This window comes from Silurus aristotelis, assembly GCF_946808225.1.
Source record: "Silurus aristotelis genome assembly, chromosome: 1".
In the NCBI taxonomy this organism is placed as follows: domain Eukaryota; kingdom Metazoa; phylum Chordata; class Actinopteri; order Siluriformes; family Siluridae; genus Silurus; species Silurus aristotelis.
The window spans coordinates 17,799,148-17,826,189 of record NC_139574.1 but is presented as its reverse complement, the minus strand read 5'-3'; the positions used below and the strand labels follow the sequence as shown (position 1 = coordinate 17,826,189).

The 27,042-nt window shown below is 42.4% G+C and overlaps 3 protein-coding genes and 1 long non-coding RNA gene across 6 annotated transcripts in view; 2 read left to right on the top strand and 2 right to left on the bottom strand.

Moving 5' to 3' along the window:
• Positions 1-1,852: 1,852 nt before the first annotated feature.
• Positions 1,853-7,857, bottom strand: snip1 (Smad nuclear interacting protein). Of its 2 annotated transcripts, none has more exons than XM_083548050.1 (4): positions 7,547-7,857; positions 7,267-7,387; positions 3,591-4,135; positions 1,853-2,693 (listed from the first exon to the last, which is right to left on the bottom strand). In XM_083548050.1, the coding sequence occupies exons 1-4, from the start codon at positions 7,705-7,707 to the stop codon at positions 2,432-2,434; spliced, it is 1,089 nt and encodes a 362-aa protein (XP_083404176.1). In that variant the 5' UTR covers positions 7,708-7,857; the 3' UTR covers positions 1,853-2,431. The 2 variants fall into 2 exon arrangements, with proteins under 2 accessions (XP_083404176.1, XP_083404175.1); XM_083548049.1 differs by having other exon boundaries at positions 7,267-7,400; positions 7,548-7,857.
• A 50-nt stretch (positions 7,858-7,907) lies between these two features.
• Positions 7,908-10,262, top strand: LOC310730912. Its single transcript, XR_014535012.1, has 3 exons — positions 7,908-8,027; positions 8,752-9,046; positions 10,195-10,262. It is a non-coding gene; the product is annotated as an uncharacterized lncRNA (long non-coding RNA).
• Positions 10,263-12,313: 2,051 nt separating this feature from the next.
• Positions 12,314-18,423, top strand: LOC310730141 (axonemal dynein light intermediate polypeptide 1-like). 2 transcript variants are annotated; one of them, XM_083548957.1, is made up of 6 exons: positions 12,314-12,538; positions 14,319-14,455; positions 14,528-14,697; positions 14,923-15,101; positions 15,184-15,348; positions 15,433-18,423. In XM_083548957.1, the coding sequence occupies exons 1-6, from the start codon at positions 12,452-12,454 to the stop codon at positions 15,466-15,468; spliced, it is 774 nt and encodes a 257-aa protein (XP_083405083.1). In that variant the 5' UTR covers positions 12,314-12,451; the 3' UTR covers positions 15,469-18,423. The 2 variants fall into 2 exon arrangements, with proteins under 2 accessions (XP_083405083.1, XP_083405084.1); XM_083548958.1 differs by having other exon boundaries at positions 12,326-12,538; positions 14,325-14,455.
• Positions 15,814-27,042, bottom strand: part of gnl2 (G protein nucleolar 2) — a gene marked incomplete at its 3' end in the record, with an annotated part of 38,043 nt that continues 26,814 nt past the window's right edge. Inside the window, exon 16 of the mRNA XM_083545836.1 lies at positions 15,814-15,948. Within this exon, the coding sequence (XP_083401962.1) occupies positions 15,814-15,948 (135 nt within the window). The remainder of the gene's footprint in view (positions 15,949-27,042) is intronic.

The following is a 27,042-nucleotide window of genomic DNA, read 5'->3' as shown; positions in this document are numbered from 1 at the left end:
AGTTATGTTATATTTAATTCGGCTGCTCCTATTAGGGGTCGCCACAGCAGATCATTCGTCTCATCACTCTGTCCTCTACATTTGCCTCTTTCAACTATCTGCAGGTCTTCCCTCACCACATCCATAAACCTCCTCCTTGGCCTTCCTCTTTTCCTCCTCCCTGGGAGCTCCATCTTCAGCATTTTACTGATATACCCCATGTCCCTCCTCTGCACATGTCCAAACCATCTCAATCTCGCCTCCCTCACCTTGTCTCCAAAACGTCCTTCATTTACGGTCCCTCTAATAATCTAATTTCTAATCCTGTCCATCCTCGTCACCCCCAATAAAACTGCAGCATCTTTAACTGCAATTCTGCTACCTCCAGCTCCACCTCCTGTCTTTTTGTTAATGCCACTGTCTTAAAACCATACAACATCGCAGGTCTCACCACAGTCCTATAAACTTTCTTTTTACTCTTGCAGATACTCTTCTATCTCAAATCACTCCTGCCACACTTCTCCAACCTTGCACTCTTTTCTTCACTTCTCTAACACACTCTCTATTACTCTGTACAGTTTCACCCCCTGTACCTAAACTCAACCTTACCACCTCTACTTCTTGCAGCCACATCACTCCACTACCCTCCCTCTCATTCACATGCATGTTCTCCTACTGACTTTCGTTCCTCTTCTCTTCAGCTTGTACCTCCACCTCAGCAGCTCATCTCAACCTGCTCCCTACTCTCACCATCATTTCTTTAAAAGAAAATACTGGAAATCAAGATTAAAGGGTTTGAAAAGATGATACCACATGAATGAAGCAGCATCGGAGATGGGTTGTTGCACTTTAGTTAACCTTAACTTGGTATCCCTTTGTATCCAGGATAGTAAGGTTGGCAAAAATAATCTATTAGCAGACAGAAATAGTCTATCAGTGGGTAGGTATTTTAGACCAGTCTGAATTTTCCAACAGTGATTATTGTGGAACTGGTATCTTTCCATAGTTCCATGAGGCAGAGTGAATAGTACAGGTTATTATACAACTAAAAGATGGAACAAATTTGTAAAGAGTAGCTAATACAAGAAACCATGATTGTGTATTATATATACACTATACAACATATGCCAATGACATTTTAGAAAACACATAATTCAATAAAAGAGTGGATAATATAATCATAATTGGAATTTAATTGAATATCCCTTTCTTATTGTTATATCCCTATCTTATTCAAATTTAAAATGTTTGTCTGCTTTACATGAGTCTAAAGCATTAATGAATTTTCTGTTGTTTAAAACCAAAATATCCTAATAGTAAAAGACAATGTGCTTAGAATTTTATGCCAATCATAATTTTGATACGTAAACATCATACGATGGTGAAATCTTATTTGTCTATAACTTTTGGACATCAAAATATTCTTACAAAAAACTTCCCATGTGGCAAATCACAAGAACCTAAAACTGTATACCAATTACATGACCTATGAATTTCAGTGACAATATAGTGGTATGTTCAGGTGGGTCACAAAAACACTGTATCTGATCTCAGTATTGCATCATAATTCTAATAATTGGATATATGCAATGGTAATGATTTCCTAATTATGTTTAAAAACTTTAAAAAGTCTTAATAATACAGTATATTTTAACATAAGGTAGAGTTTATGTGCATCCACTGCACTAATATTTATACAACCCCAATCAGTTCACCCCAACAAAATCAGAAGAATAATGCAGAGGTGGCAATATAAATACCTGGAAAATCTCAGTGAGAATTCAGCCACAACCCTCAGTGCCTGTTGGTGGTTGTAAGACAATGTTGGCACATTTTGCTTTTTCAAATTAGAAATAAAGAAAAGAAAAGAAAAAAAATTCTATCCAGTTTTTATTTTACAATACAAAGCCTCTAAAACACAAAACACATATGGAATATTTTGCAACTCAATAATAATAAAAAAAAAATTCAAAAAAGATTACTACCATGAGTAGAACAATAATGAATATAATGTCATCATTATGCTAAAGAAAAGTCTTCAAACTAGAAAAAAAAAATGTTCTCATGACTAAGAATTACAAACTAAAATAAACCGACGATATTCAAGATATTTACAGAATCTAGATGCTCTTGACAACAAATTATCCAAAAAATATAGATTTTGATCTGGCGTTGAGCACTTGGGATAAAGGGACAACCCTGGGCAGTACCAGACAACACAATGCCATCTGATATGATGCTAATGCTGTCCACCTGAGAATAGATTTATACAGAAAGCAGTCAGGCCAAAGCCCATCAGTGTATTTCTTGATAAACCTCATTTAGACATAATAGTCACATCAAAACCATAAAACCAGGCAACATTTGGCTCTATCAAAGCGATCGAGACTGTACAGTCAGATCTCTTTGTAAAAGTCTATTAAAACAAGCCCTTTGGTAAACTGAGCAGTGACTATTCATCAACGCCTTCGTCCTCGTCATCCTCCTCCTCCCTCTTAGCATCGACCTCTGCCGTGTCGGAAAACTCATGCAGGAGCACGTACTCGCGGCTGCTGAAGCCGAATTTCAGCACATCCTTCTCTTTTAGTTCATAGTAGCGCTGTGCTTCTATACGCTGGTTGTTCAGAAAAGTACCGTTGCCTGAACCAAGGTCAATAATGTAGGGCTTCACTCTCCTGCCTGTAGTGCCATCTGCTCGTGTAAACTCCACTAGTCTGAAATGACAAACAGAATTCAAATACACATTATATTAGTGCCTTTACAATTTAGTGCTCTGTTTTTAGCACAGTAGTTATTTTTAGATAACAGACTTGTTCTTCATTCCTCTCTATACATTAGCATCCTAAACCTGCCACTGCACATATGCAATATTTCTTCACTGGCACATTCTGGCTTTTTTTTTTGTCAGAGCTCAAATACACATGTTTGAATGTCAACTGTGACTCACCCCTCTGATCAAACATCCATCTAATATCACATCATCTTACCTTTTACAGTAAATCTATTATTAGTAAACAAAATTGCATTTTTTGAAAATAAAAATCTTATCATATTTTAAATGACCCTAGAATTTCTTTTTAATATATTAAGGGACACTTAACTGGCCATCCCTAAATTCCTGTTTCACTCAGGAACACAAGGTGAGAGACAGGGGCTGATTACTCAGTTATTCATCAGCATTGAAAAGATTAAAGTACACAAATCAAATAATACACTAGTGCGTTTACCTTCATCAATCAAGTGATAGCAATAAAAATTTCTGTGTTAACAATGGATATGGGTCTGAGAAGGCTTTATCCTTCTCAGATAAAATGCTCTGTACTCTTCATTTCAGGAAGCATTAAGGCTTATGTTGGCAATGAACGGTTGCACAGTGTACCAAATGCAGGGTTGCCAATAAATGTGACAAGGACTCTTCGATTTGGTTTAATCAAAGCAGTGTGGGGTGCACACCCCTAGTGGGGAGTAAAGAAATGACAGATGGGTTTATATAATATTTGTCTTCTCATTAATCTTCATTTTTTATTTTCTCTATTTAAAATAAAAGTTCATATATCAGGACACTGTTCTAATAAAAACAATAAATGTACATTTTATGTATTATTCCCCACCTGTACTGGAATACAGCATGCTGTTTGGAACAGGAGGGATGATCAATAGGTATGTCAGCTATCTTCCTTTGCCTTCCAAGCAGATAAGCACTCTGCCTGTGGATGTACATTACCGGAAGTGGCTCATCATTTTTGAAGGGATACAATCGCCATCGTCTTTTAGGGATTCTGGCCTCAGGAGGCTCGTTATACTTAATAACCACACCTCTGTACGTGTTGGTATCTTCCACCAGAGCACCTGACAGTTCAAAGTTGGGCTTTTCTTTCTCGGCAGCAGGGGCCTCAGTCTCTTCCTCTTCACCGCCAAAGGCTTGTGTCTCATCCTCATCAGTTGCCTCCAGCCTCTGACGGTTCTCTCGGCGACGCTCGTTCTGTTGCTCCCTTTCTGCTTGCTGCTTCTGGTACAGATTTGCTTCCCGTTCTCGAGACCGGTCTCTGTGCCGCTCCTGGCCTCTTTCACGGTCTCGTTGGTGATGCCGCTGTTCTTCTCGTTTTGCTCTCTGCTCATGAAACCTATTTACTCTTTCATTATGGTCCTCTTTTTCCTGTACACAATAGTAACATTATTAGTTAATAAGCCTATTTAAAAATATGAGAACAGCCATTACCTATAGACCATTTCAAGGATGTAAACAATAACATAAGAGTTGTGATGATACTGCACATGTCTGGTCCTAAAGCATTTCAGGTGGCACAATTTTTTAAAGCACAGAGTGGTCAAAACAAAATGACTAACAAATACTTTTTAAGTTAAGCTAAAAAAATACAGTTAAGATATTTATACAAGCTAATACAAATAGATGATAATATGGAATTAAAGGACTCCTTAAATCAGACACTTAGGCAGCAACTTTTTACTCAGAACATTAAACGTTTAAGGTTATAAATAAAGTACAACAACTTTAAGATCTGGAGATAATTAAATGAAACCAGTCTGTGTGGGGGTTGTGAGAGTGCAAAGAGAGAGAGATGCATTTTATAATCCGCTATGGCTTATGTATGAGTCCCCCCCGTCCCCCCCATTACCAAATCAATTGTTGTGTTCCATCATAACTTATTGCTTATATAATTATTTAGTTTATTTATTATTATTAGGTTTTTAAATGTTTGTGGTTAAATGAAGTGTAATTTGTTGCGATGTTGCTGTGATACTTGTTGTGGTAGAACAGTGTGTGTGTGTGTGTGTGTGTGTGAGTTTGAATGCTGCATATATACTGTATATATATATATATATATATACATATATATATATATACATATATATGTATATATTAGACTGTTTATTCTGCTTGCTAACTTCTTAAAATGCCATAATCTTGTAACCTTCACTTCTGCACATTTCCTCTTCAATGCCATAGCCTTAGAACCATTTCTGTACTTCTAAATGATGTCCACACATCTCTGCACTGTTATAGCCTATATATTTATTCACTGTACATATGCTTACATATACAGTGAAGAAAATAAGTATTTGAACACCCTGCTATTTTGCAAGTTCTCCCACTTAGAAATCATGGAGGGGTCTGAAATTGTCATCGTAGGTGCATGTCCACTGTGAGAGACATAATCTAAAAACAAAAATCCAGAAATCACAATATATGATTTTTTAACTATTTATTTGTATGATACAGCTGCAAATAAGTATTTCAACACCTGTCTATCAGCTAGAATTCTGACCCTCAAAGACCTGTTAGTCTGCCTTTAAAATGTCCACCTCCACTACATTTATTATCCTAAATTAGATGCACCTGTTTGAGGTCGTTAGCTGCATAAAGACACCTGTCCACCCCATACAATCAGTAAGAATCCAACTACTAACATGGCCAAGACCAAAGAGCTGTCCAAAGACACTAGAGACAAAATTGTACACCTCCACAAGGCTGGAAAGGGCTACGGGGAAATTGCCAAGCAGCTTGGTGAAAAAAGGTCCACTGTTGGAGCAATCATTAGAAAATGGAAGAAGCTAAACATGACTGTCAATCTCCCTCGGACTGGGGCTCCATGCAAGATCTCACCTCGTGGGGTCTCAATGATCCTAAGGAAGGTGAGAAATCAGCCCAGAACTACACGGGAGGAGCTGGTCAATGACCTGAAAAGAGCTGGGACCACCGTTTCCAAGGTTACTGTTGGTAATACACTAAGACGTCATGGTTTGAAATCATGCATGGCACAGAAGGTTCCCCTGCTTAAACCAGCACATGTCCAGGCACGTCTTAAGCTTGCCAATGACCATTTGGATGATCCAGAGGAGTCATGGGAGAAAGTCATGTGGTCAGATGAGACCAAAATAGAACTTTTGGGTCAAAATTCCACTAAACGTGTTTGGAGGAAAAAGAATGATGAGTACCATCCCAAGAACACCATCCCTACTGTGAAGCATGAGGGTGGTAGCATCATGCTTTGGGGGTGTTTTTATGCATATGGGACAGGGCGACTGCACTGTATTAAGGAGAGGATGACCGGGGCCATGTATTGCGAGATTTTGGGGAACAACCTCCTTCCCTCAGTTAGAGCATTGAAGATGGGTCGAGGCTGGGTCTTCCAACATGACAATGACCCGAAGCACACAGCCAGGATAACCAAGGAGTGGCTCTGTAAGAAGCATATCAAGGTTCTGGCGTGGCCTAGCCAGTCTCCAGACCTAAACCCAATAGAGAATCTTTGGGGGGAGCTCAAACTCCGTGTTTCTCAGCGACAGGCCAGAAACCTGACTGATCTAGAGAAGATCTGTGTGGAGGAGTGGGCCGAAATCCCTCCTGCAGTGTGTGCAAACCTGGTGAAAAACTACAGGAAACGTTTGACCTCTGTAATTGCAAACAAAGGCTACTGTACCAAATATTAACATTGACTTTCTCAGGTGTTCAAATACTTATTTGCAGCTGTATCATACAAATAAATAGTAAAAAAAAATCATACATTGTGATTTCTGGATTTTCTTTTTTAGATTATGTCTCTCACAGTGGACATGCACCTACGATGACAATTTCAGACCCCTCCATGATTTCTAAGTGGGAGAAATTGCAAAATAGCAGGGTGTTCAAATACTTATTTTCCTCACTGTATATCACTTGCTGTAAATATGCTACATATTTATCTGCACTTTTGCTACATTTTGCACTTCTGGTAGATGCCAAACTGCATTTCGTTGCTGTGTACCTGTACTATGCAATGACAAAGTTGTTTCTATCTATCTATCTATCTATCTATCTATCTATCTATCTATCTATCGTTTCTAGTCGATATCACTCCTTCACTGCTGGAATCCAAGTAACTACTTGCGTTTTGCTTTTCACGAATGTAAACACTTTAATTTGACAGCATGTTAGTTCCTGGTCTAAAAGAGCATGTAAAACATGGTCCTAGATCTAATTTGGACATAGCAAGAATAAACAAACTTTCGCAATATCAGTGAGTAAATGTTCTCTAATGTTGAGAATGCCCGCGTTAGCTAACCGGAAACGTTCAAGGACCAAAGACGTTATTTCCTCACTTTAAAATGGTCTATAAATACAGCATTGAATTTAGCGTACATAATAACAATTAGTGTCTTAACTAGTCTTACAGTAGTTAAAGTAGTCCTGTATAGGATTGATTACATGTAAAAACATAAAAATCAAAAAATAAATACACAGTATCGTGACGATATATAATGAAGTGAATTGTATTGTAAATGTACCCGCTTTATCCTATGATCAGCTCCGTGGGGTGGACTCCGACTCCTCCCGCTGTCTCGGGCTGGTCTGTCCCCGTGCCGTCCCGGTAAGCGGTCTCTTTCTCCAGGCGATCTGTCTCTTTCCCTGGCGGGCGATCAAAACAAAACCAGCAAGGATTCGCGTCAAGGTGGTTGCTACAAGTGGCACACTAGCTGTTAAGACTGTGGCGATTGCGTGTATTAATCCACTAAAATAAAAGAGCAAAGTGGAAAAGAAAGCGCAATGAAGTAGTCAGTCACGCACCTGTGCTCCCGTCTTCTCGCCGGAGGACTCGCACTGCTGCGGTCTGAACCCGAACTCGAGCGCCGCGATCTCGGAGGCCTGGCGGGACTCACTTTTTCCTGTTTAATCTTCATCTTGCCGTCGCGAACAGGAGACCTTTTGTCTTTTCTCCTGTGATCCATCACGATCAGCGACTGGTTACGAACGACAACCTCGATATTAAAAGGAACTCACAGTAATTCCAATACTAAAAAATGTACGGTCTATATGCAGCATGTTAAAAGAACATTCAGTGAACACTTCCGGTTTTGTTGTGTACGTCTTCAACATGCTTCCCCTCAGACCTCAAGAAGGACTTTAGTTCCGTTTTGTCGGTACCTTTACCGCCACCTGGTGGTGGAGGTGAGAATTGTGCACCACAAAGCTGCCAATAATTGGTAATAGCAGCAATATAGCGGACTTCTCCCGGGTATGAACAAAAAGACAGGATGCGAAACTGAAGGTATCAGAGTTGAAGATGAAGATGCTGCGATTTTCATTGGGAGTGACGATTGTACCGACTCGATTGCTGATGTTGCTGTTTTGCACAAAATTTTGTGTATATGTTTACAAGTAAACTCTTGTTTACATCTCTTTTTGCACATTGTACTGTATAACAGTCCTCTTACTTACTGTATAACAGTAATCTTACACTCCAGTGCTCATGTTAGTTCTCACTCTCCAGTGTTCTGTATTGTTGAAAGATTTATGATCACACTCTTGATGTCACACAAATGAGGATGGGTTCCCCTTTTGAGTCTGGTTCCTCTCAAGGTTTCTTCCTCATAACATCTAAGGGAGTTTTTCCTTGCCACAGTCGCCACGGCTGCTCATCAGGGATAAATACACATCATTCATCTTAACTGTTGATTTCTGTAAAGCTGCTTTGACACAGTGTCTGTTGTGAAAAGCACTATAGAAATAAACTTGACTTGACTTGACAGTATACAGTAACATTATACAGTAGGTTTACTGGTTGGCACTGTTTTGTATTGTCTTTTTAATCTGTTTTTTAAATTTATTTTGTCTTGCACTGTTTGCACTAAGTTGCACACGTTGCACTTTATGTAATCAGGACAACTTAGTTTTTTATATCTATATTCTATTATGTAGCTTTATGTTGTGTGAAGCTTCTTCTTGACTTCTTTTTGACGATTAGAAATGAGCTAATTAGAAGGATCTTGCAGGTAGGATGTTTTGGAGACAAGATGAGACAGTCGGTTTGAGATGGTTTGTTCATAAAAGAATTAACCGTTCATAACACCAAGGTCCTCCTTCCCAAGAATTCACATGAACAGGCCCATCTGAAGTTTGCCAATGAACACCTGAATGAATTAGAGAAGTTTTGGGAGAATGTGATGAGACCAAAATTGAGCTCTTTGGCATCAACCCACAAACACCATCCCCGCTGTCAAACATGGAGCAGGAAACATTCTGCTTTGGGGACAACCCAGAGCCGGTGCACAAAACCACTGAAAAGAGGTTTGCGAAGGTAACATTGACTAGCGCCAGCTCTAATCCTTTCCAGTTTAATAGAACTGGAGGGAAACATGCTAGCTACAGTTCAATATGATCAGAGATGGCAAAAGTACACACATGTAGAAGTACAGATACACATGTTTTAATATACTCTGATAAAAGTTGAAGTAATAGTTGCGCTTTTTCACTCAAGTTAAAGTTAAGAAGTTTGGGCTCTGACATGTATAAAGTAGCCATTACTACTACATGTTTTAGTGTCACGCCGATAAATGGACCTCACATCTAGTCACCAGACTGGACCAGCCTGAACAACCACCACATAGAATACAAGTAGATGAAGGATGATGATCAGGTGATCAGGAATGTCTCTGTTCTCAGTCTTTACAAGTTCTGCCCTGCTTCTTGCTGCCTTCAGCTTTGTAAACTAGTCTACGTCTGTGGTGTGTGAAAGCCAGGAAATGATACACCAGTGGTAGATTAAAAAAGCTTCGCAATGACAAGAATTAGGTTAAAAACGGTGCACAATGAAAAGAAATGTTATGTTCATGTCACTAAATAGATTAAAACTAAGTAACGATCCTGGGTTGAAAATGTTAGAAGTAGAAAGTACAGGTATTTGTGTAAAATATTTAATAAGTGAAAGTTAAAAGTTGTCCAAAAATAGTGAAGTACTGATACCAGAAAAATCTACTTAAGTACAGTGACAAAGTATTTGTAGTTTATTTCTTCCCACCTCTGAACATGATACAAACCTTAAGTAATATCAGAGAGTTTTGTTTAATTGCTGCTGATAAAACTCAAGAACTCTGAGATAAGATATACCTTTATTCGTCCCACAGTGGGGAAATTTATCAACAGTGGGGAAATTTATCATGGAAATTATTCATGTTAACAAACTTGTAACTTATCTGACATTGGCCAGTAATCTTTCCCATGTAACACAATAATGACAGTCATTTTCACCCAATTACATAAAAATTAAATAACATAACATTTATTATATATATAAAGCATATTTTTTGTTGTTTTTTAATTTGTTTTATTTAAAAATATTCAGTCTCTTATTTGCATTATATCTTTACCACTATAAAACAATCTAAATTACACAAAGTAATGTGTCAAGTAAATACACATTTATTCTCTTTTTTAAGGATTCACATGAGGATGATGAACTGAAATGACAGACACTGAGGATCATCAGGAAATGTGTCACGAAAAAAATAAATAAAATGCTGTTTTGTACTAAATCATTGTATGTTTGATGTTCTGAAGCAGTGCAGGAGGCAGACCATTTTTATTTAATAGCTTCAAGTTTATATATATATACAGTGAGGAAAATAAGTATTTGAACACCCTGCTATTTTGCAAGTTCTCCCACTTAGAAATCATGGAGGGGTCTGAAATTGTCATCGTAGGTGCATGTCCACTGTGAGAGACATAATCTAAAAAAAAAAAATCCAGAAATCACAATATATGATTTTTAAACTATTTGTTTGTATGATACAGCTGCAAATAAGTATTTGAACACCTGAGAAAGTCAATGTTAATATTTGGTACAGTAGCATTTGTTTGAGGTCAAAGGTTTCCTGTAGTTTTTCACCAGGTTTGCACACACTGCAGGAGGGATTTTGGCCCACTTCTCCACACAGATCTTCTCTAGATCAGTTAGGTTTCTGGCCTGTCGCTGAGAAACACGGAGTTTGAGCTCCCTCCAAAGATTCTCTATTGGGTTTAGGTCTGGAGACTGGCTAGGCCACGCCAGAACCTTGATATGCTTCTTACAGAGCCACTCCTTGGTTATCCTGGCTGTGTGCTTCGGGTCATTGTCATGTTGGAAGACCCAGCCTCGACCCATCTTCAATGCTCTAACTGAGGGAAGGAGGTTGTTCCCCAAAATCTCGCAATACATGGCCCCGGTCATTCTCTTCTTAATACAGTGCAGTTGCCCTGTCCCATGTGCAGAAAAACACCCCCAAAGCATGATGCTACCACCCCCATGCTTCACAGTAGGGATGGTGTTCTTGGGATGGTACTCATCATTCTTCTTCCTCCAAACACGTTTAGTGAAATTATGACCCAAAAGTTCTATTTTGGTCGCATCTGACCACATGACTTTCTCCCATGACTCCTCTGGATCATCCAAATGGTCATTGGCAAACTTAAGACGTGCCTGGACATATGGTGGTTTAAGCAGGGGAACCTTCCGTGCCATGCATGATTTCAAACCATGACGTCTTAGTGTATTACCAACAGTAACCTTGGAAACGGTGGTCCCAGCTCTTTTCAGGTCATTGACCAGCTCCTACCGTGTAGTTCTGGGTTGATTTCTCACCTTCCTTAGGATCATTGAGACCCAACGAGGTGAGATCTTGCATGGAGCCCCAGTCCGAGGGAGATTGACAGTCATGTTTAGCTTCTTCCATTTTCTAATGATTGCTCCAACAGTGGACTTTTTTTCACCAAGCTGCTTGGCAATTTCCCCGTAGCCCTTTCCAGCCTTGTGGAGGTGTACAATTTTGTCTCTAGTGTCTTTGGACAGCTCTTTGGTCTTGGCCATGTTAGTAGTTGGATTCTTACTGATTGTATGGGGTGGACAGGTGTCTTTATGCAGCTAACGACCTCAAACAGGTGCACCTAATTTAGGATAATAAATGTAGTGGAGGTGGACATTTTAAAGGCAGACTAACAGGTCTTTGAGGGTCAGAATTCTAGCTGATAGACAGGTGTTCAAATACTTATTTACAGCTGTATCATACAAATAAATAGTTTAAAAATCATATATTGTGATTTCTGGATTTTCTTTTTTAGATTATGTCTCTCACAGTGGACATGCACCCACGATGACAATTTCAGACCCCTCCATGATTTCTAAGTGGGAGAACTTGCAAAATAGCAGGGTGTTCAAATACTTATTTTCCTCACTGTATATATATATATATATATATATATATATATATATATATATATATATATATATATATATATATATGCATTAATGCCGTTAACTAGTATTTCCAAATGATAACACCCATCACAATAAGAGTCCCTAAAGAACACAAACCGTAAGCAACAATATCAAAATGTGTAGAAAATGGCTTAAAATTATGAATTAATAATGGGGTACAATGAAGTCCGTAACAGTCTGTAATAACATCATTTTTGTATAAGAATTAGATTATTAAAATGATTTTAAGCATATTTAAGACTTTAAATATGAACACGTGATGAGAATATCTGCGTTGACTTCAGCGGAACTCGTCAAGGCACCATGAGTTGCCGTAGTAACGGTAAACAGTAAACACGTGTGCTCTGCCAGGTGCTCTGTCAGGTGCTCTGTCAGGTCAGTAAGATCAGAGTTCCGTTGAAGATTTTACTGATTTCAACAGAAGAAGGAAAATTAATATAAAAATGTTGATGATTCCTTCTGTTGAGTCTTTGCTCAAGTATGACAATCCGGAGCTGGTCAGCAAAACCACTGACAAGAGATCTCCAAAGGTAACGATGACTAGCGCCACCTCTAATCGTTTCTAGTTCAATAAAACTGGAGAGAAATATGCGAGCTGCATTTCAATATGATACACATATTACATAATACCCAGAGGTGGAAAGTAACAAATTAAATGTATTCACGTTGATGTAATCAAATAGGTTTTTTTTGCGTGCTTCTACTTTTTCAAAAAGTAGTTTTTAAAATATATCGTATTTTAAATTCAGTTTTCAGATTTATTTTGAAGTATTGTTCAAATGTATAAATCAAACTACTGCACTTATTGACTGACTAATTGATTGATTAATTGATTGATGGGCGGAGAACAAACACGCTAAACACACAAGAAAGAAAGATGGAGACGGACAAGTCAGACACCAGTAGGGGCGCTGTAACTGGGTGAGGGTTAGGCAGATTCTAAGGGTCCTGGTCACACAGTAGGCTCAGCAGAACCCCACTTCTTCTTCTTCTCATTTGTGATCCGCATATTTGATTTGGCACATATTTTACGCTGGATGCCCTTCCTAACGCAACCCTCCCCATTTACCCGGGCTTGGGACCGGCACTAAGAGTGCACTGGCTTGTGCATCCATAATGGCTGGGTTAGCAGAACCCCACAATATCCTGTATAATTATTGTGCGAGTTTATGAAATGTGTTGTATTTTTATAATAAAATTATATTAATAATAAGGTTGTTGTAATAATGAATCTTTTGAGTTGGTCAATTTCAATGAATTAGAGAAACTGATCAATCCAGCCTGAATGATTCACGAATAGAACTGATTTATTTGTTACTCCAGCCATTTAAATATCATGTGAAATTAATGAAGTGTTATATTATAGAGTAGATCCACTGATGTTTATTAGATTTGAGCATTACTGTATAACCAATCACACACTTTTGTTGAGGATGCAGTGTCCAATCTAAGCGTTTTTATCGATTCCCTGCGGAAAACGAGTTGCTGGTGTGTGCTCACTGTCTGAATTTTGAATCTGCATTTGCGACCTCTCTCATTACTCTAAATTACATTATAACAGTTCATTTTTGCTGCTGTGAAGGTGCATAACTGACATTAGACCTATGCTATTTATTGAAGTTCCATTATTTTTTTTTTTTGCTTTTTTCTAATCTGTACAAATTACTAAACAAATTTGTTTGTTTTAGCTTTAGCCAAAATATGACTTATTTTTTTCCAACCTAGTTTATAACTAATGATTCCATTAAAGTTACCACCTCTGTGAATGTTAAGGTGATACTTCAGTTCTTTAGAAGCATGGTTGTATGAGGTACCTCTTCCTAGTCAGGAGCAGAGACATGCAGGGACATAGCTGAAGAGCTATAGTGCTGAGCACAGGGTCAGCAACACAGCAAAAACACTTCTTTTAAGGACATAAAATGTTTATTAATTGCTGTCTACATGGTAATAAACTGGCTAGAAATAAATACCTTATACATGCCCACTTCAAAACTATGCACTTTAATTTGTGAAGGTGCACTAGAATCCTTCCCCCCGGCTGTTAAATTTTAAACAAGCTAACTTTTTACTTTTACTTGAGAAGATTTTTAGACTGGTAACTTTGCTTTAACTTAAGTAAAATTCTATTGAAGTAACAGTACTTTTACTTAAACAGAATATTTTATTAGTCTTTCCACCTCTGGAAATAAAAGAGAATTTTCTTGTTTAATTGCTGCTGTTAAAACCTGAGAACTGTGTTAAATTATTCATGTTAACAAACTTGTAACTTACCTCACATCACTGAAAATTTTACACATTTCATGTCCTAAGGCTCAGCCTCTAAAGGCAAGTCTCCAACAGCCTGCCATCTCTGGTCCAGTTCCTCCTCCACCAAAACCCATAAGCCCTTCATTTGATCCTAGTAAGCAGCAAACAGATGAAATTCTTAATGCCCTCCTACCACCAAGGTAAGACCATTCCACTATTTCATAGTTGTCCTAACATGTGACAGTTTAAGAGTGTGTGTGAACATGTCACAGGGAATGGATGGAGAATAATCAGCTGTGGGTACAGCAGGTGTCCAGCACACCGTGCACACGGACAGACGTCATTCGTCTGCAGGAGGAACTGGACCTCAAACTGCAGCAGAAACAGGCCCGAGATACAGGCATTTGCCCTGTCCGCAGAGAACTCTACACACAATGCTTTGGTAGGTTAAAAAAAAAGGGTTTGGTTTAAAACAGGATTACATAATATGCATTGTGGGTAAATTATTGGTATTAAACAGGAGACAATACATTTTTAGCAACATTGTGGAAAAAGTTCTGGTGTAACCTTTGGTGTTTTAAATAGCAAAAAAAAAAAAAAAAAACTCAATGGAAATAAATTCACACTGATTTTTAAAATATACTAAAGGGATTTTTTTGTCATTTAGATGAACTAATCAGACAAGTCACTATTAACTGTGCTGAGAGAGGAGTGCTGCTTCTACGAGTAAGAGATGAGATTCGGATGACCATCGATGCCTTTCAGACCCTATACGAGAGCAGTGTGGCCTTCGGGATAAGGAAAGCTCTGCAGGCTGAGCAAGGGAGGTCAGACACTGAGAAGAAGGTAGTCACTGTGTTTCATCTCCATTTCATAAACATATTATATCATCTTCATACATCTGTATTTAAATTTGTAACTTGGGCAGATTGCAGAATTGGAAAGTGAAAAGATGGAACTGGAAAGACAGTTGAATGAGGAGAAAGCTAAATGTGAGGCAATTGAGAGAAGAGAAAATGAACGTCGACAGGCAGAAGAGAAGAGGTACACCGAAGAGATTCAGTTTCTCAAGAGCACCAACCAGCAAATGAAGGTTCGCCTTTTATAAGCCACACACGACATTTAAGACAAACAGCTGTGAGACACTGTTATTTACATCTGGAAATACCTTTTTCAGGCGCAGTTGGATGCACTCGTCGCCCCAAAGAAATGAAGGTGTCATGTTTCATCGGATTTAAAATATAACTACAATAACGTTGCTTTGCCATGTCCATTTTATTAATAAATTTTATTGATAAGTTCTCCAGTGATAAACATTTTTAGAACTGTGGAACAACAGCATTGATAAATTAAAAATCGAGTCCTTTACTGTTCTGGAGTAAGTGGTCCATACTGTTGTTATGTGGATAGATTGTGCATTGAAAAAAAGTGCATTTGAGAAGTTCTGTATCAATTTCAGTTAAGTAAATGCTCCTCATATACATCTGCAAGTCTCACATCCCCTGTCCCAAACCAGACAAGTCCATGGAAATGCAGCGGTGACCAAGCGAATGTTTTTTTATCGCTTAGCTCTTTTTCCTTTATTGCCTTCAGTGGGCACTTCTCTGTTCTTATTTTTGTTCTTAACATTGTGGGTGTCATAATAACGGACGTCGACCTTCCTTATTTTCTGTGCACGGTCGAGCCTTCTTCTCTGTGGAGATTAAAAGCCAAAGAACATATATATGTATGGTTATGATTTGTTTAGATGAAGACCAGTCACATTCTCTGTACACAAACAACATTATTAAATGCACACATCAATTTGCGATGTCTGGGTAGATATATGAGAATACCTGGGATCAGTGGGGTGCTGGGAGAACAGTAGGAGAACTCAGATCAGCAGAGAGGAAGTGGAAAAAATCACAACTCAATGTAGACCTCGCATCTTACCATGCACTCCTGACCAAATTTTTTTCGGATGTGACTTCTGCTAAAACTGCCTTCTACAAGGAAAAGCTCAAGGCCTCGGCACAAGATCCTCGTAAGCTCCACAACATATTCTCTTCACTACTCAACCCCCCTGCCACACCTGCTTCGTCCTCCCTGACTGCCAATGACTTTGCCTCCTTTTATGATGAAAAGATCAAGGAGATCTGACAGACCTCCACTTTCTTCCCAACAATGACTACACAACATAGCCAGGAATCCACTCCTCCTTTGTTGTCAAGCTTCTCAACCTTAACAGAAGATGAGATACTGCAAGTCATCCAATCTTGCAATCCCACCACCTGGCCTCTGGATCCAATCCCTTCAACTATGCTTTAGACCATCACACAAGATCTCCTGCCCTTCATCTCCACAATCATCAAATGGGTCCTTAACATCTGGCTATGTGCCAACTACCTTTAAGCAAGCAAGGTTCATTCCCATCTTAAAGAAACCTGCTCTGGACCCATCAGACATCAACAACTACAGTCCGGTATCACTTCTCTCCTTTAATTCTAAATCTCAACCGCACTGTTTTTAACCAACTGTCTGTCTATCTCTCACAGAACAACCTCCATTATCAAAACCAGTTTGGGTTTAAAGCGGCACATTCCACTGAAACGGCCCTTTCGGCTGTGTCTGAGAAACTGCATGCTGCTCGATCAGCCAAGCCTACTTATCTTCCTGGATCTTTTAGCAGCATTCGACAAGACTCTCTTGTCTACCCTCAAGAGCCTCAGTATTCGAGGAACAGCATGGGAATGGTTTGCTTCCTACCTGGAAGGTCGCTCATACCAGGTAACATGGAGGGGATCCACATCTGCCCCGTGCAGACTCACCACTGGTGTCCCACAAGGCTCAGTACTTGGTCCCCTCCTGTTTTCCCCTCTATACTCACTCCATTGGTGAAGTCATATCCTCACATGGGTTTTCTTACCACTGCTACCCTCATGGATGAGTGCTCATCAACTAAAACTCAACCCCAGCAAAACAGAACTGCTGGTCATCCCAGGCGATTCATCTCCAGGTCAAGATCTCCAAATAACTCTTAATGACCCTATGCTCTCCCCTTCAGCCACTGCTCGTAACCTTGGGGTAGCTATGGACAATCAACTGTCCTTCTTCTCACATGTCGCTAATGTGGCTCGTTCCTGTCGATTTGTTCTCTACAACATCCGAAGGATTCGACCATTTCTGTCCACACAGGCTTCCCAGGTGCTTGTTCAGTCTCTTGTCATTTCAAGACTGGACTACTGCAACTCTCTGCTTGCAGGTCTTTCTCTGAACGCCATTCATCGACTGCAAATGATCCAAAACGCAGCTGCACGACTTGTGTTCAATCTGCCCAAGTTATCCCACACCACCCCTCTGCTGCGCTTCTTTTCACTGGATTCCAAAGGCCAAAAATGGACCAGCACCATCCTACCTTAGAGACCTCATCACACCTCGCACTGCACCACGCTGTCTGAGATTACTTCCTTCAGAATGAGAGGTGAGTATACTTCAAGGCTCTTCTCTGTTCTGGCACCGAGGTGGTGGAACGAACTTCCCCTAGATGTCCGTACAGCGGAGTCCCTGGATATCTTCAAGCAACGGTTGAAGACCTACCTCTTCATGAAACACATTTAAATTAGCATTTTCCAAGTTTGCTTTGTAGAATTTAAGAGTTATACTATAGTTTTTAATCTAGCATACCAGTGTAGATATATTCATTGCTAGAGACTCAAAGCACTTTTGTACTTCGCTCTGGACAAGGGCGTCTGTTAAATGCCGCAAATGTAAATGTATGGACCTCTTTAGTTGTGAGTTTGTTCTGTTGTGTCGGCTCCTCAGTGTCAAAAGCCTTTCTCTTTCTGCCTACATGTCGGTAGCAAAAGAACAAAGAGAAGGTGATTAGTGTAAATATTTAGTACCCTGAAATTTAAACCTTTTTCTTCCTGTCAACCTGATTGCGTATGGTTACACAAAAAAGTTTATGTAGAAGCATGCTTTTTATTTGCTTTGTTTTTATATCATATTCCACTTCCATGTTTACTTTGCTACTTTGTGTAAATATAATTTATTCAGAAAAATGTAGAGATTTAAAATTTAGACACAAACAATTTATATGTGTCTCAAAATAGTTCCCATTATAAAAATATAATCTGTACTTTGTTTAATACAGTTCATATAGATGACTAATAAATTTACTTTATCCAGAGTGACCTCATTCTATTGAATTCAATAAATTTTTATTTGCATACCGCTTTTAACAACTAACATTTCTCAAAGCAGCATGTTTTTTTATGTGTAAGTTTGTCCATGATGAGCGAGCCGGTGGTGACTGCGGCAATTAAATACTCCCCGGGATGCATTAAGAAGAAACCTTGAGATTAACCAGACTTGAGAGGGACCCATCCTCATCTGGGTGTCTATTTATTACAGATAAACGATGTTGAGGTGTGCAGTGGTCGTGGTCAGATGCAAACTGTAGTTCTGAACTTACAATTATCTCAATCATACAACTGAGTTAAGGGTTAAGAGCCTTGCTTATTAGTGGGATTTAAACACACAAACTTCTGATCAGAAGAAACATCTTAACAATTAAGCTACCCCTTCCTCCAAGTGTATATAAAAACACTTGCTGCCTTCACTACTAAATTTAGTTTACCTTTAGGCTGTGGCTTTTTTATGTTGAAACCAAAACCTTCTCCAAAAGGCCCTTCTGTTGAAAGCAAATGCAGACAGCTTATTACAGTTCACACATCTTAATTGTTTGTTTAACCTTTATTTTTACAGGCAAGTTATTAAGAACAGGTTCTTATTTACAATGGCGGCCTGACAAGTGGTACAACCCCTTAGGGTAAGGGAAGTAGGGCTAAAATAAATACAAAACATTAAAAAAAATACATACAAAATTAACAATTACATAAATACATTTTAAAACAAAATTATGTAGAAAAACAACTGCATATATCCGTGAACAAATATGATATCATATATTTAAAGGTTGAAAGTGGAATGAATTTATCCAGTTTGAGGGTATTTTGCAAAGCATTCCAGTCGCGAGCGGCAGCAGATTGAAAAGATGCAAGACAAAACGCAGAGTTGGTTTTAGGAATGCTTAATTGAAAATGAAGTGAGGACCGGGTGTTATATGTGACAGGCTTTAGCTGCAGCAAGTGACCTAAGTAAGGAGGTGAGTGGCCGAGAAGGGTCTTATAAATGAACGTGAACCAGTGAATTTTACGGCAATTGTGAAGGGAGGGCCAGTTAACAGATGAATATAAAGCACAGTGCTGTGTATTGAAAGGAGCATTTATGGCAAACCTGATAGCAGAATGGTAAAGAGCATCAAGTTTTGATAGGGTGGACAAGCAACCCTATATACTGTATAGTGTCTCCATAATCTAACATGGGTAGAATGGTCTTTGAATAAGAATAAGTTTGGCAGAAGTGGTGAAGGAAGAGCGGTTTCTGTAAAAGAAACCAAGCTTGGCTTTGACCTTAGATTGTAGCTTTGATATGTGGATAGAGAAAGAAAGTGAAGTTTCTAACCAGATGCCCAAGTAGTTATAAGCAGTGACTTGTTCTAAAATATCCCCCTTGCAGGTGGTGATGTTAAAAGCAGGAGGAGGCGTAGTACACCTACGGCAAAACAACATGCTTTTTGTTTTGGAGGTATTGAGAGTGAGTTTGAGTTGTGTAAAAGACTGCTGTAGTTGGTGAAAGCTATGTTGCAGGGTAGCTTGAACAGCATCAGGGGAGGGACCTATGGCATAGAGGATTGTATCATCGGCATATAAGTGAATGGGTGAATTACCAACTGCCTGGGGAATGTTATTAATATAAATTGAGAAAAGTGTGGGACCAAGGATGGAGCCTTGGGGGACACCCCTGGTGACCGGGAGAGAATGGGAGAAAAGGTTTTCAAATCTTACACATTGAACACGGTGAGAGAGATAATTTGAGAACCAAACCAGTGAGTGATCAGTGACACCAATGCTGCGGAGTCTGTGGATAAGTGTGTTGTGGTCCACCGAGTCAAAAGCTTTTGCAAGATCATTGAATATAGCAGCACAGTTTTGTTTGTTATCTAATGCAGATGTAATGCCATTGAGCACTTTAGTGGTAGCTGTAACACAACCATACCCTGATCGGAAGCCAGACTGTGCCCCAGAGAGGATACCGTTCACATTAAGATAATTGATTAGTTGTTTATTGACAAGGTTTTCCAGTATTTTAGACACACATGGTAAGATGGAAATTGGCCTGTAATTATTCAGGTCAGCCTGATCAGAGGAAGCACAACCGCTTCTTTCCAAGCAGGTGGAATCTCGGCTGTATAAAGGGAGAGGTTAATGAGGGCTGTTAGTGGAGCCGCAATGACGGGGGCAGCAATTTTAATAAAAAAAAGCAGCAAGATCATCTGACCCAACTGCTTTATTAGGGTCCAGAGCAGTCAGTTCCTTCAAGACTTCTCCCACTAAAACAGGCCGGATGGAAAAACTGTGAGGAGGTGCTAAACGGTTGCAGGTATTAGAGCAGTGGTTCTTAACCTGGGTTCGATCGAACCCCAGTGTCAGGAATCCACCTGCCACACCTCCGTCAGAGACTGTCATTGCCGCTGCGTGCTCCCAAGCTTGCAGCGCAAATCATGCACAGCTTGAAGCGCATCACGCAATCACTCCTGGCTTCCATATAAACCGCTCACTCACACACACTCGCTGTCCGTTATTGCATGTTCATGCCCGTCCGCGTGTGTGCCGGTGTGTTCGCGGCTGCTCAACCCCGCTACGTGCCGTTTGACTCGGACTCTGATTTTCTGGATATTCCCTGCTCACGCAGGTATTTTGTGTTGGCACTGCCTGTTTGTGTTATTAAACACTGTTTGCTTTCACTTCGGCTTCTGTCTCCGTTCTCGCCTGACAGAATAACGGGCCGCGAAAAGAAATAAAAGGAGAGGGACACAAAAAAAAGAAAAAAAGAAAAGGAAAAAAAAAAAAAAAAAAGAAAAAAAAGGAAAAGACATGATCGGACTGACGCCGTCGTCCCGGCGCGAATCGCACATCGGCGGTCGGGTGCGCTCGGCCGCGATTCAGCAGCGGCCAAGCCCCGCCTCCAGGAAAACCCGGAGGCGCGCGGCCACCTCTCAGGCGTGCTCGGCAGCACCACGCCCCCTCGACGACGTCACGGGACTCCCGGCTCGCTTCTCCGCCAACAGAGCTGAATGTGGCGCGTTTTTACGGTGCGTGAATGACTACATGGAGTCGAATCCATCCAGTTTCCCAACGGAGAGGTCCAGGGTCGCGTTCATCATTTCTCTGTTGTCATCATTACTCTCTCTCTCGCCTTAGAGTTATGGGATGCGAATGGAGGTGATTTCAGCTCGTGCACCCGGTTCCTCCAGCTTCTCACCAGGGAGCTCGGGATGGTCACGGCTGATCTCCATCTCCTCACCTCCACCTCCAAGAGCACGGTTCCGCACCTGAGTCTCATAGAGATCTCCGCCCTGCTTCGAGACCTCCAGGAAAGCTCCGCTCCACCTCAGGTTCTCCAGGGGATCTCCGCCGTGCTCCAGGCCATCCAAAACGGCTCTGTTCCGCTCCAGGACATCCAGGAGCTCTCCACTCTGCTTCAGAACCTCCGAGAGAACACGGCACTGCCCCAGGTCCTTCCAGAGAGCTCCACTTCGCACCAGATCAGCTCGGAAAGCTCGGCTCCGCCCCGGGTCCTCCCGGAAGGCTTGGCTCCGCCCCAGGACCCCCCGGAAAGCTCGGCTCCGCCCCAGGACCCTGCACAGAGCTCCGCCCAGCTCCGGGTTGTTCCACAGAGCTCCGCCCAGCTCCGGGTTCTTTCACAGAGCTCCGCCCAGCTCCGGGTCCTTCCACAGAGCTCCGCCCAGCTCGAGGTTTCCCCAGGGGGCTCCGCCCAGCTCGAGGGTTCTCCAGAGGGCTCCGCCCAGCTCGAGGTTTCGCCAGAGAGCTCAGCCCAGCTCGAGGTTTTGCCAGAGAGCTCAGCCCAGCTCGAGGTCTCGCCAGGGAGCTCCTCTCCGCCTCTGAGCGACCCCGTAAGCTCGGTCCCACACCAGGACCCGCCAGAGAGCTACGCCCAGTTCCAGGCACCGCCAGAGAGCCACGCCCTGTTCCAGGCACCGCCAGAGAGCCACGCCCAGTTCCAGGCACCGCCAGAGAGCCACGCCCAGTTCCAGGCACCGCCAGGGAGCCACGCCCAGTTCCAGGCACCGCCAGGGAGCCACGCCCAGTTCCAGGCACCGCCAGGGAGCCACGCCCAGTTCCAGGCTCCGCCAGTGTGCTCTTCTCTGTCCCTGCGCGACCCAGTGTGCTCCTCTCTGTCCCTGCGCGACCCAGTGTGCTCTTCTCTGTCCCTGAGCGACCCAGTGTGCTCCTCTCTGTCCCTGAGCGACCCAGTGTGCTCCTCTCTGTCCCTGAGCGACCCAGTGTGCTCCTCTCTGTCCCTGAGCGACCCAGTGTGCTCCTCTCTGTCCCTGAGCGACCCAGTGTGCTCCTCTCTGTCCCTGAGCGACCCCGAGAGCCCGGTTCCGATACTGGTTCCGCGCCAGTATCCCAAGAAGAACACCTCTTCGTCCAATGGGATCCCGGAGTACACAGCTCGCCTCCGAGACTGCAAAGGGGGAGTCGTCCCAATGCCTCTGGGCTCCACCGAAGGCAACCGCTCACCCCACAGTCTCCCTAAAGGCGATGCTACCTCTCAGAGCCCCGCTTCACTTAAAGGATCCCCAGAGCCCTCAACTCAGCTCCGAGACTGCGAAAGGGATGTCGAACCACTGCCCCTGGCTTCCTCCGGAGGCGACAGCTCGCCCCACAGTCTCCCAGAAGGTGACGACTCGCCCTACGAGCACTCTGAAGGCGAAGCTACGACACAAATCTCCTCTTCGCCTAAAGAAACCTCAGAGCACTCACCTCAGCTCCGGGACTGCGAAAGGGAGGTCGAACCGCTGCCCCTGGCTTCCTCCACCGGCGACGGCTTGCCCTACAGTCTCCCAGAAGGTGACGGCTCGCACCAGGAGCACTCAGAGAACCAGGTCACGTCACAGAGCTCCTCTCACGGCGACGTCTCGCTCCCGAGCTCCTCCCACGGCGACGTCTTGCGCCCGAGCTCCTCCCACGACGACTTCTCTCCCATGAGCTCCTACCTCGGTGACCGCTCGCCTCGGGACCCCTATCATGGTGACGTCTTGCCTCCAAGCCCCCTGGACAAGGACGGGTCGCTCCTGAACTCCCTGGAGGTTGAAGTCATGCCGATGAACCCTGCCGAGGTCATCACTCAGCCCCTGTGCCCAGTCAGGGCGTCGCTCCATTTCCGGTCCCCATCCAGAGGGTCTTCCAGCTGGTCCCCGTGGGTGAGGAGGTTTCTGTCCAGACCTTCCTGGGCAACGGCGATCCGGTCCAGGTCACCGGGGTGGTCGTCGCTCAGCCCCAGGTTACCGCCAGGGACGTCCTGCCTCTCCCGGTCTCCAGGGAGACCGCCGCTCAGTATCAGACCGCCGCAGAGGAGGCCGCTCAGCCGCCGGTCTTCGCCAAGGGCGTCAGTCTGCCCCTGCACTCCGTAGCTGAAGTCTCTCCGCCTCCTGTCGCCGCCGAGGGCGTCACTCCGCTCCAGGTCTCCGTGGGGATCATCGATCCGCCTGCAGCCCCCGCAGAGGGCGTCTCTCTGCTCAAAGACTCCATGGAGGTCATCGCTCAGCCTCCGGCCTTCGACAAGAACGGGGCTCCGTTTCCGGACATCAGGGTGGTCGTCGCTCAGCCTCCGGTCCTCGCTGAGGGCTTCGTCCAGGTCTCCATGGTGGACAAGGCTCCATTCCCGGCCTTTCTGGATGTCGTCGGTCTGCCCCAGGAGGTCCTCCTCCATCCGGTCTTTGCCGAAGGCATTACTCCGCCTCCGGCTTCCACTGAGGGCGTTGCTCTGCCTCCAGCCTCCCCTGAATGCCTCGTGCAGCTCCTGGTCCCCGTAGGAGACGTCTCTCCGTCTTCAGTCGACGCCGGGGGTTTCGCTCCGCTTCGGGCCGCGGTGCTGGAAGGTACACCGCTCCTGGTCCCTGTAGGTGACGTCTCTCCATCTCCGGTTGACGCCAGGGGTTTCGCTATGTCACTGGCCGCAGCGTTGGGATGTGTTCCGGTCCTGGGTCCTGCTGTGTCCGGGTTCCCCTTCCGGCTCTCCTCAGAGGTGGTCGCTTCGCCTCGGGTCCTTCCCGGCTTTCCCCGGCTCCAGAGCGGTTCCAGCCGGGTCCCTTCAGGCCCTGGACGATCAGGAAGGCCCTCCTCTGAGTGCCCCGGCCCTCCTGGCTTTCGGTGGGTTGGGGGCGTCCGGTGCCGCCCCTTTGGGGGGTGGTGTCAGGAATCCACCTGCCACACCTCCGTCAGAGACTGTCATTGCCGCTGCGTGCTCCCAAGCTCGCAGCGCAAATCATGCACAGCTGAAGCGCATCACGCAATCACTCCCGGCTTCCATATAAACCGCTTACTCACACACACTCGCTGTCCGTTATTGCATGTTTATGCCCGTCCGCGTGTGTGCCGGTGTGTTCGCGGCTGCTCAACCTCGCTACGTGCCGTTTGACTCGGACTCTGATTTTCTGGATATTCCCTGCTCACGCAGGTATTTTGTGTTGGCACTGCCTGTTTGTGTTATTAAACACTGTTTGCTTTCACTTCGGCTTCTGCCTCCGTTCTCGCCTGACACCCAGAGGTTCGGTGAGTCAGTCTAAGGGGATCGACGGAGGTCAAGACACACACCCGACTCATATGATTCATGATGACACACCCCGCTTAAGAAGGGTTCGGTGGATGCGCATATGAAACTGGTGGGGGTCAGTACCCCCAACAAGTTTAAGAACCACTGTATTAGAGGCTGCAGGGGCTGTAGAAATAGGGTTTAATGTCTTTAAAACAAAGCCAGCATTTATGAAGTGGTGATTGAAAGCTTCAGCCATGGAGTTTTTATTAGTGACAACTATGTCATCCAATTTTAGGGACAATGGTATGGTCCGGGGTTTATTTTCAAGTTTTTTTTTACCGTATTCCAAAATGCTTTAGGATTAATATCATGCTCAGAACTTCCAAAACTGATTTAGATCCCGAATTTCAGGAAAAAACAATGCAATGTCACTGAACATTTAAAAAATCTGTAATAAATTATTAGGCAAGTCCAGGAATCTTACTTGTCTGTACTTGCAGCTGCTTAAGCCTAATTTCAGCACTGAGCTTTGAGTTCATAGTAACGATGTGGTTCTATATGCTGATAGTTAAGGTACGAGGTACGTGAGGTATGAGGACCTGAACCAAGGTCAATATTGTAGGGCTTCACTCTCCTGCCTGTGGTCCCATCTGCTCGTGTGAACTCCACTAATATGAAGATGAAAAACGGAATTTAAATAGACATTAGTGGCTATAAAATATATAAAGTGCTCTGTTGTTAGCACAGTAGTTATTTTTAGGGAACATCAGATACAGGCTTGTATTTCATTCTTCTCTTTATAGTCACATCCGAAACCTGCAACTGTACATATTCAATATTTAATCACTGGCACATTACTGGCTCTATTTATTTATTTATTTATTGGCAGAGCTCAGATACTTGTCTGAATATCAACTGACATTGACATCTTAAAAAAATAAATTGAGGAACGAGTCTAATATTATCTTACCTTTAATAGTAAATGTATTATTAGACAAAAAAAAAATAAAAAAAATAATAATAATATTACAAGTGACCTTAAAATTTATTTGAAAATGTAGCTAAGCAGATTTCTATGTATTTTTGTATGTTTTGGAACACTTGTCTGGCCAACCCTGAATTCCTGTTTCACTCAGGAATACAAGGTGAGAGACAAGGTCTGATTACTCAGTTATTCATCAGAATTGAAAAGATTAAAAAGCACAAATTAAATGAGGCACTGGTGCATTTAACTTCATCAATCAGGCGATGGCAGTAAAAATGTCACAGTGTTAACAGTGGATATGGGTCTGACAATGTCCTTATCAGATAAAATGCTCTGTATTCTCTATTTCAGGAAGCATTAAGACATGTTGGCAATAAAAGGTTGCACAATGTACTAAATGCAAGCCTGCATTTAGTACATTGTACCTGCATTTAGCTCTATCATATTTTCACTTCATCGACAACAAAGTTTTTTTTTAATGAATAGGTTTAATGAGGGGTGAAAATTATTCTGGAGCAGACCGTATATGGCTATTTATTTTACTGCCATTTACACATTGATAAATGCGAAAATAAAACTTGTTCATGTCAGAGTTGTGAATGCCAGGACACATTTCTAATAAAAACACACAATGTACATTTTATTTATTATTGCTCACTTGCTCTATAACACAGCATGTTGTTTGAAACATGTTCTTTTCTCCCTATCCCCTACCCTGCATCTTATCTCCATCTCTTGCTTCCTGCCTCTAATGGTTTTATTAGCATGCCTTGTTTTAAGCAGGTGTAAAATAAAAAAAAAGCAGTAATTTAAGAATGCTTCCAAAAATAGAAGTTCTAATAGTTTCTTATCAATATACAAAATAATTGGTGTATAAGTACCCTAATGGTACTGCATGATGGATAGGTATCTGCTTGTTTTCCTCTGTACTGAGGACACAATGAATTCTGACCAAATCTCCAACTCCATTTGCAGAAATGCAGCCTCAAACTAAGCAACCTCCACCATGCTTCACTTTTTACTGCAGATACACGTTGTACACACTCCAGCTTGTTTTTTGCTTCAGCCAAATATTTTTTTATTTTGACTTATCAGTCCAGAGCACATGCTGACACTTTTCTGTACCACAGTTCTTAT

Coding starts and splice junctions, on each gene's coding strand:
- snip1 (XM_083548049.1), bottom strand. CDS start 7,707: ATGGATCACAGGAGAAAAGACAAAAGGTCTCCTGTTCGCGACGGCAAG. Junction 7,401..7,547: donor GGCGAGAAGACGGGAGCACA/GGTGCGTGACTG, acceptor TGGTTTTGTTTT/GATCGCCCGCCAGGGAAAGA. Junction 2,694..3,590: donor CATGCTGTATTCCAGTACAG/GTGGGGAATAAT, acceptor TTGTCATTTCAG/ACTAGTGGAGTTTACACGAG.
- LOC310730141 (XM_083548957.1), top strand. CDS start 12,452: ATGTTGATGATTCCTTCTGTTGAGTCTTTGCTCAAGTATGACAATCCG. Junction 14,456..14,527: donor AATGCCCTCCTACCACCAAG/GTAAGACCATTC, acceptor AACATGTCACAG/GGAATGGATGGAGAATAATC. Junction 14,698..14,922: donor ACTCTACACACAATGCTTTG/GTAGGTTAAAAA, acceptor TTTGTCATTTAG/ATGAACTAATCAGACAAGTC.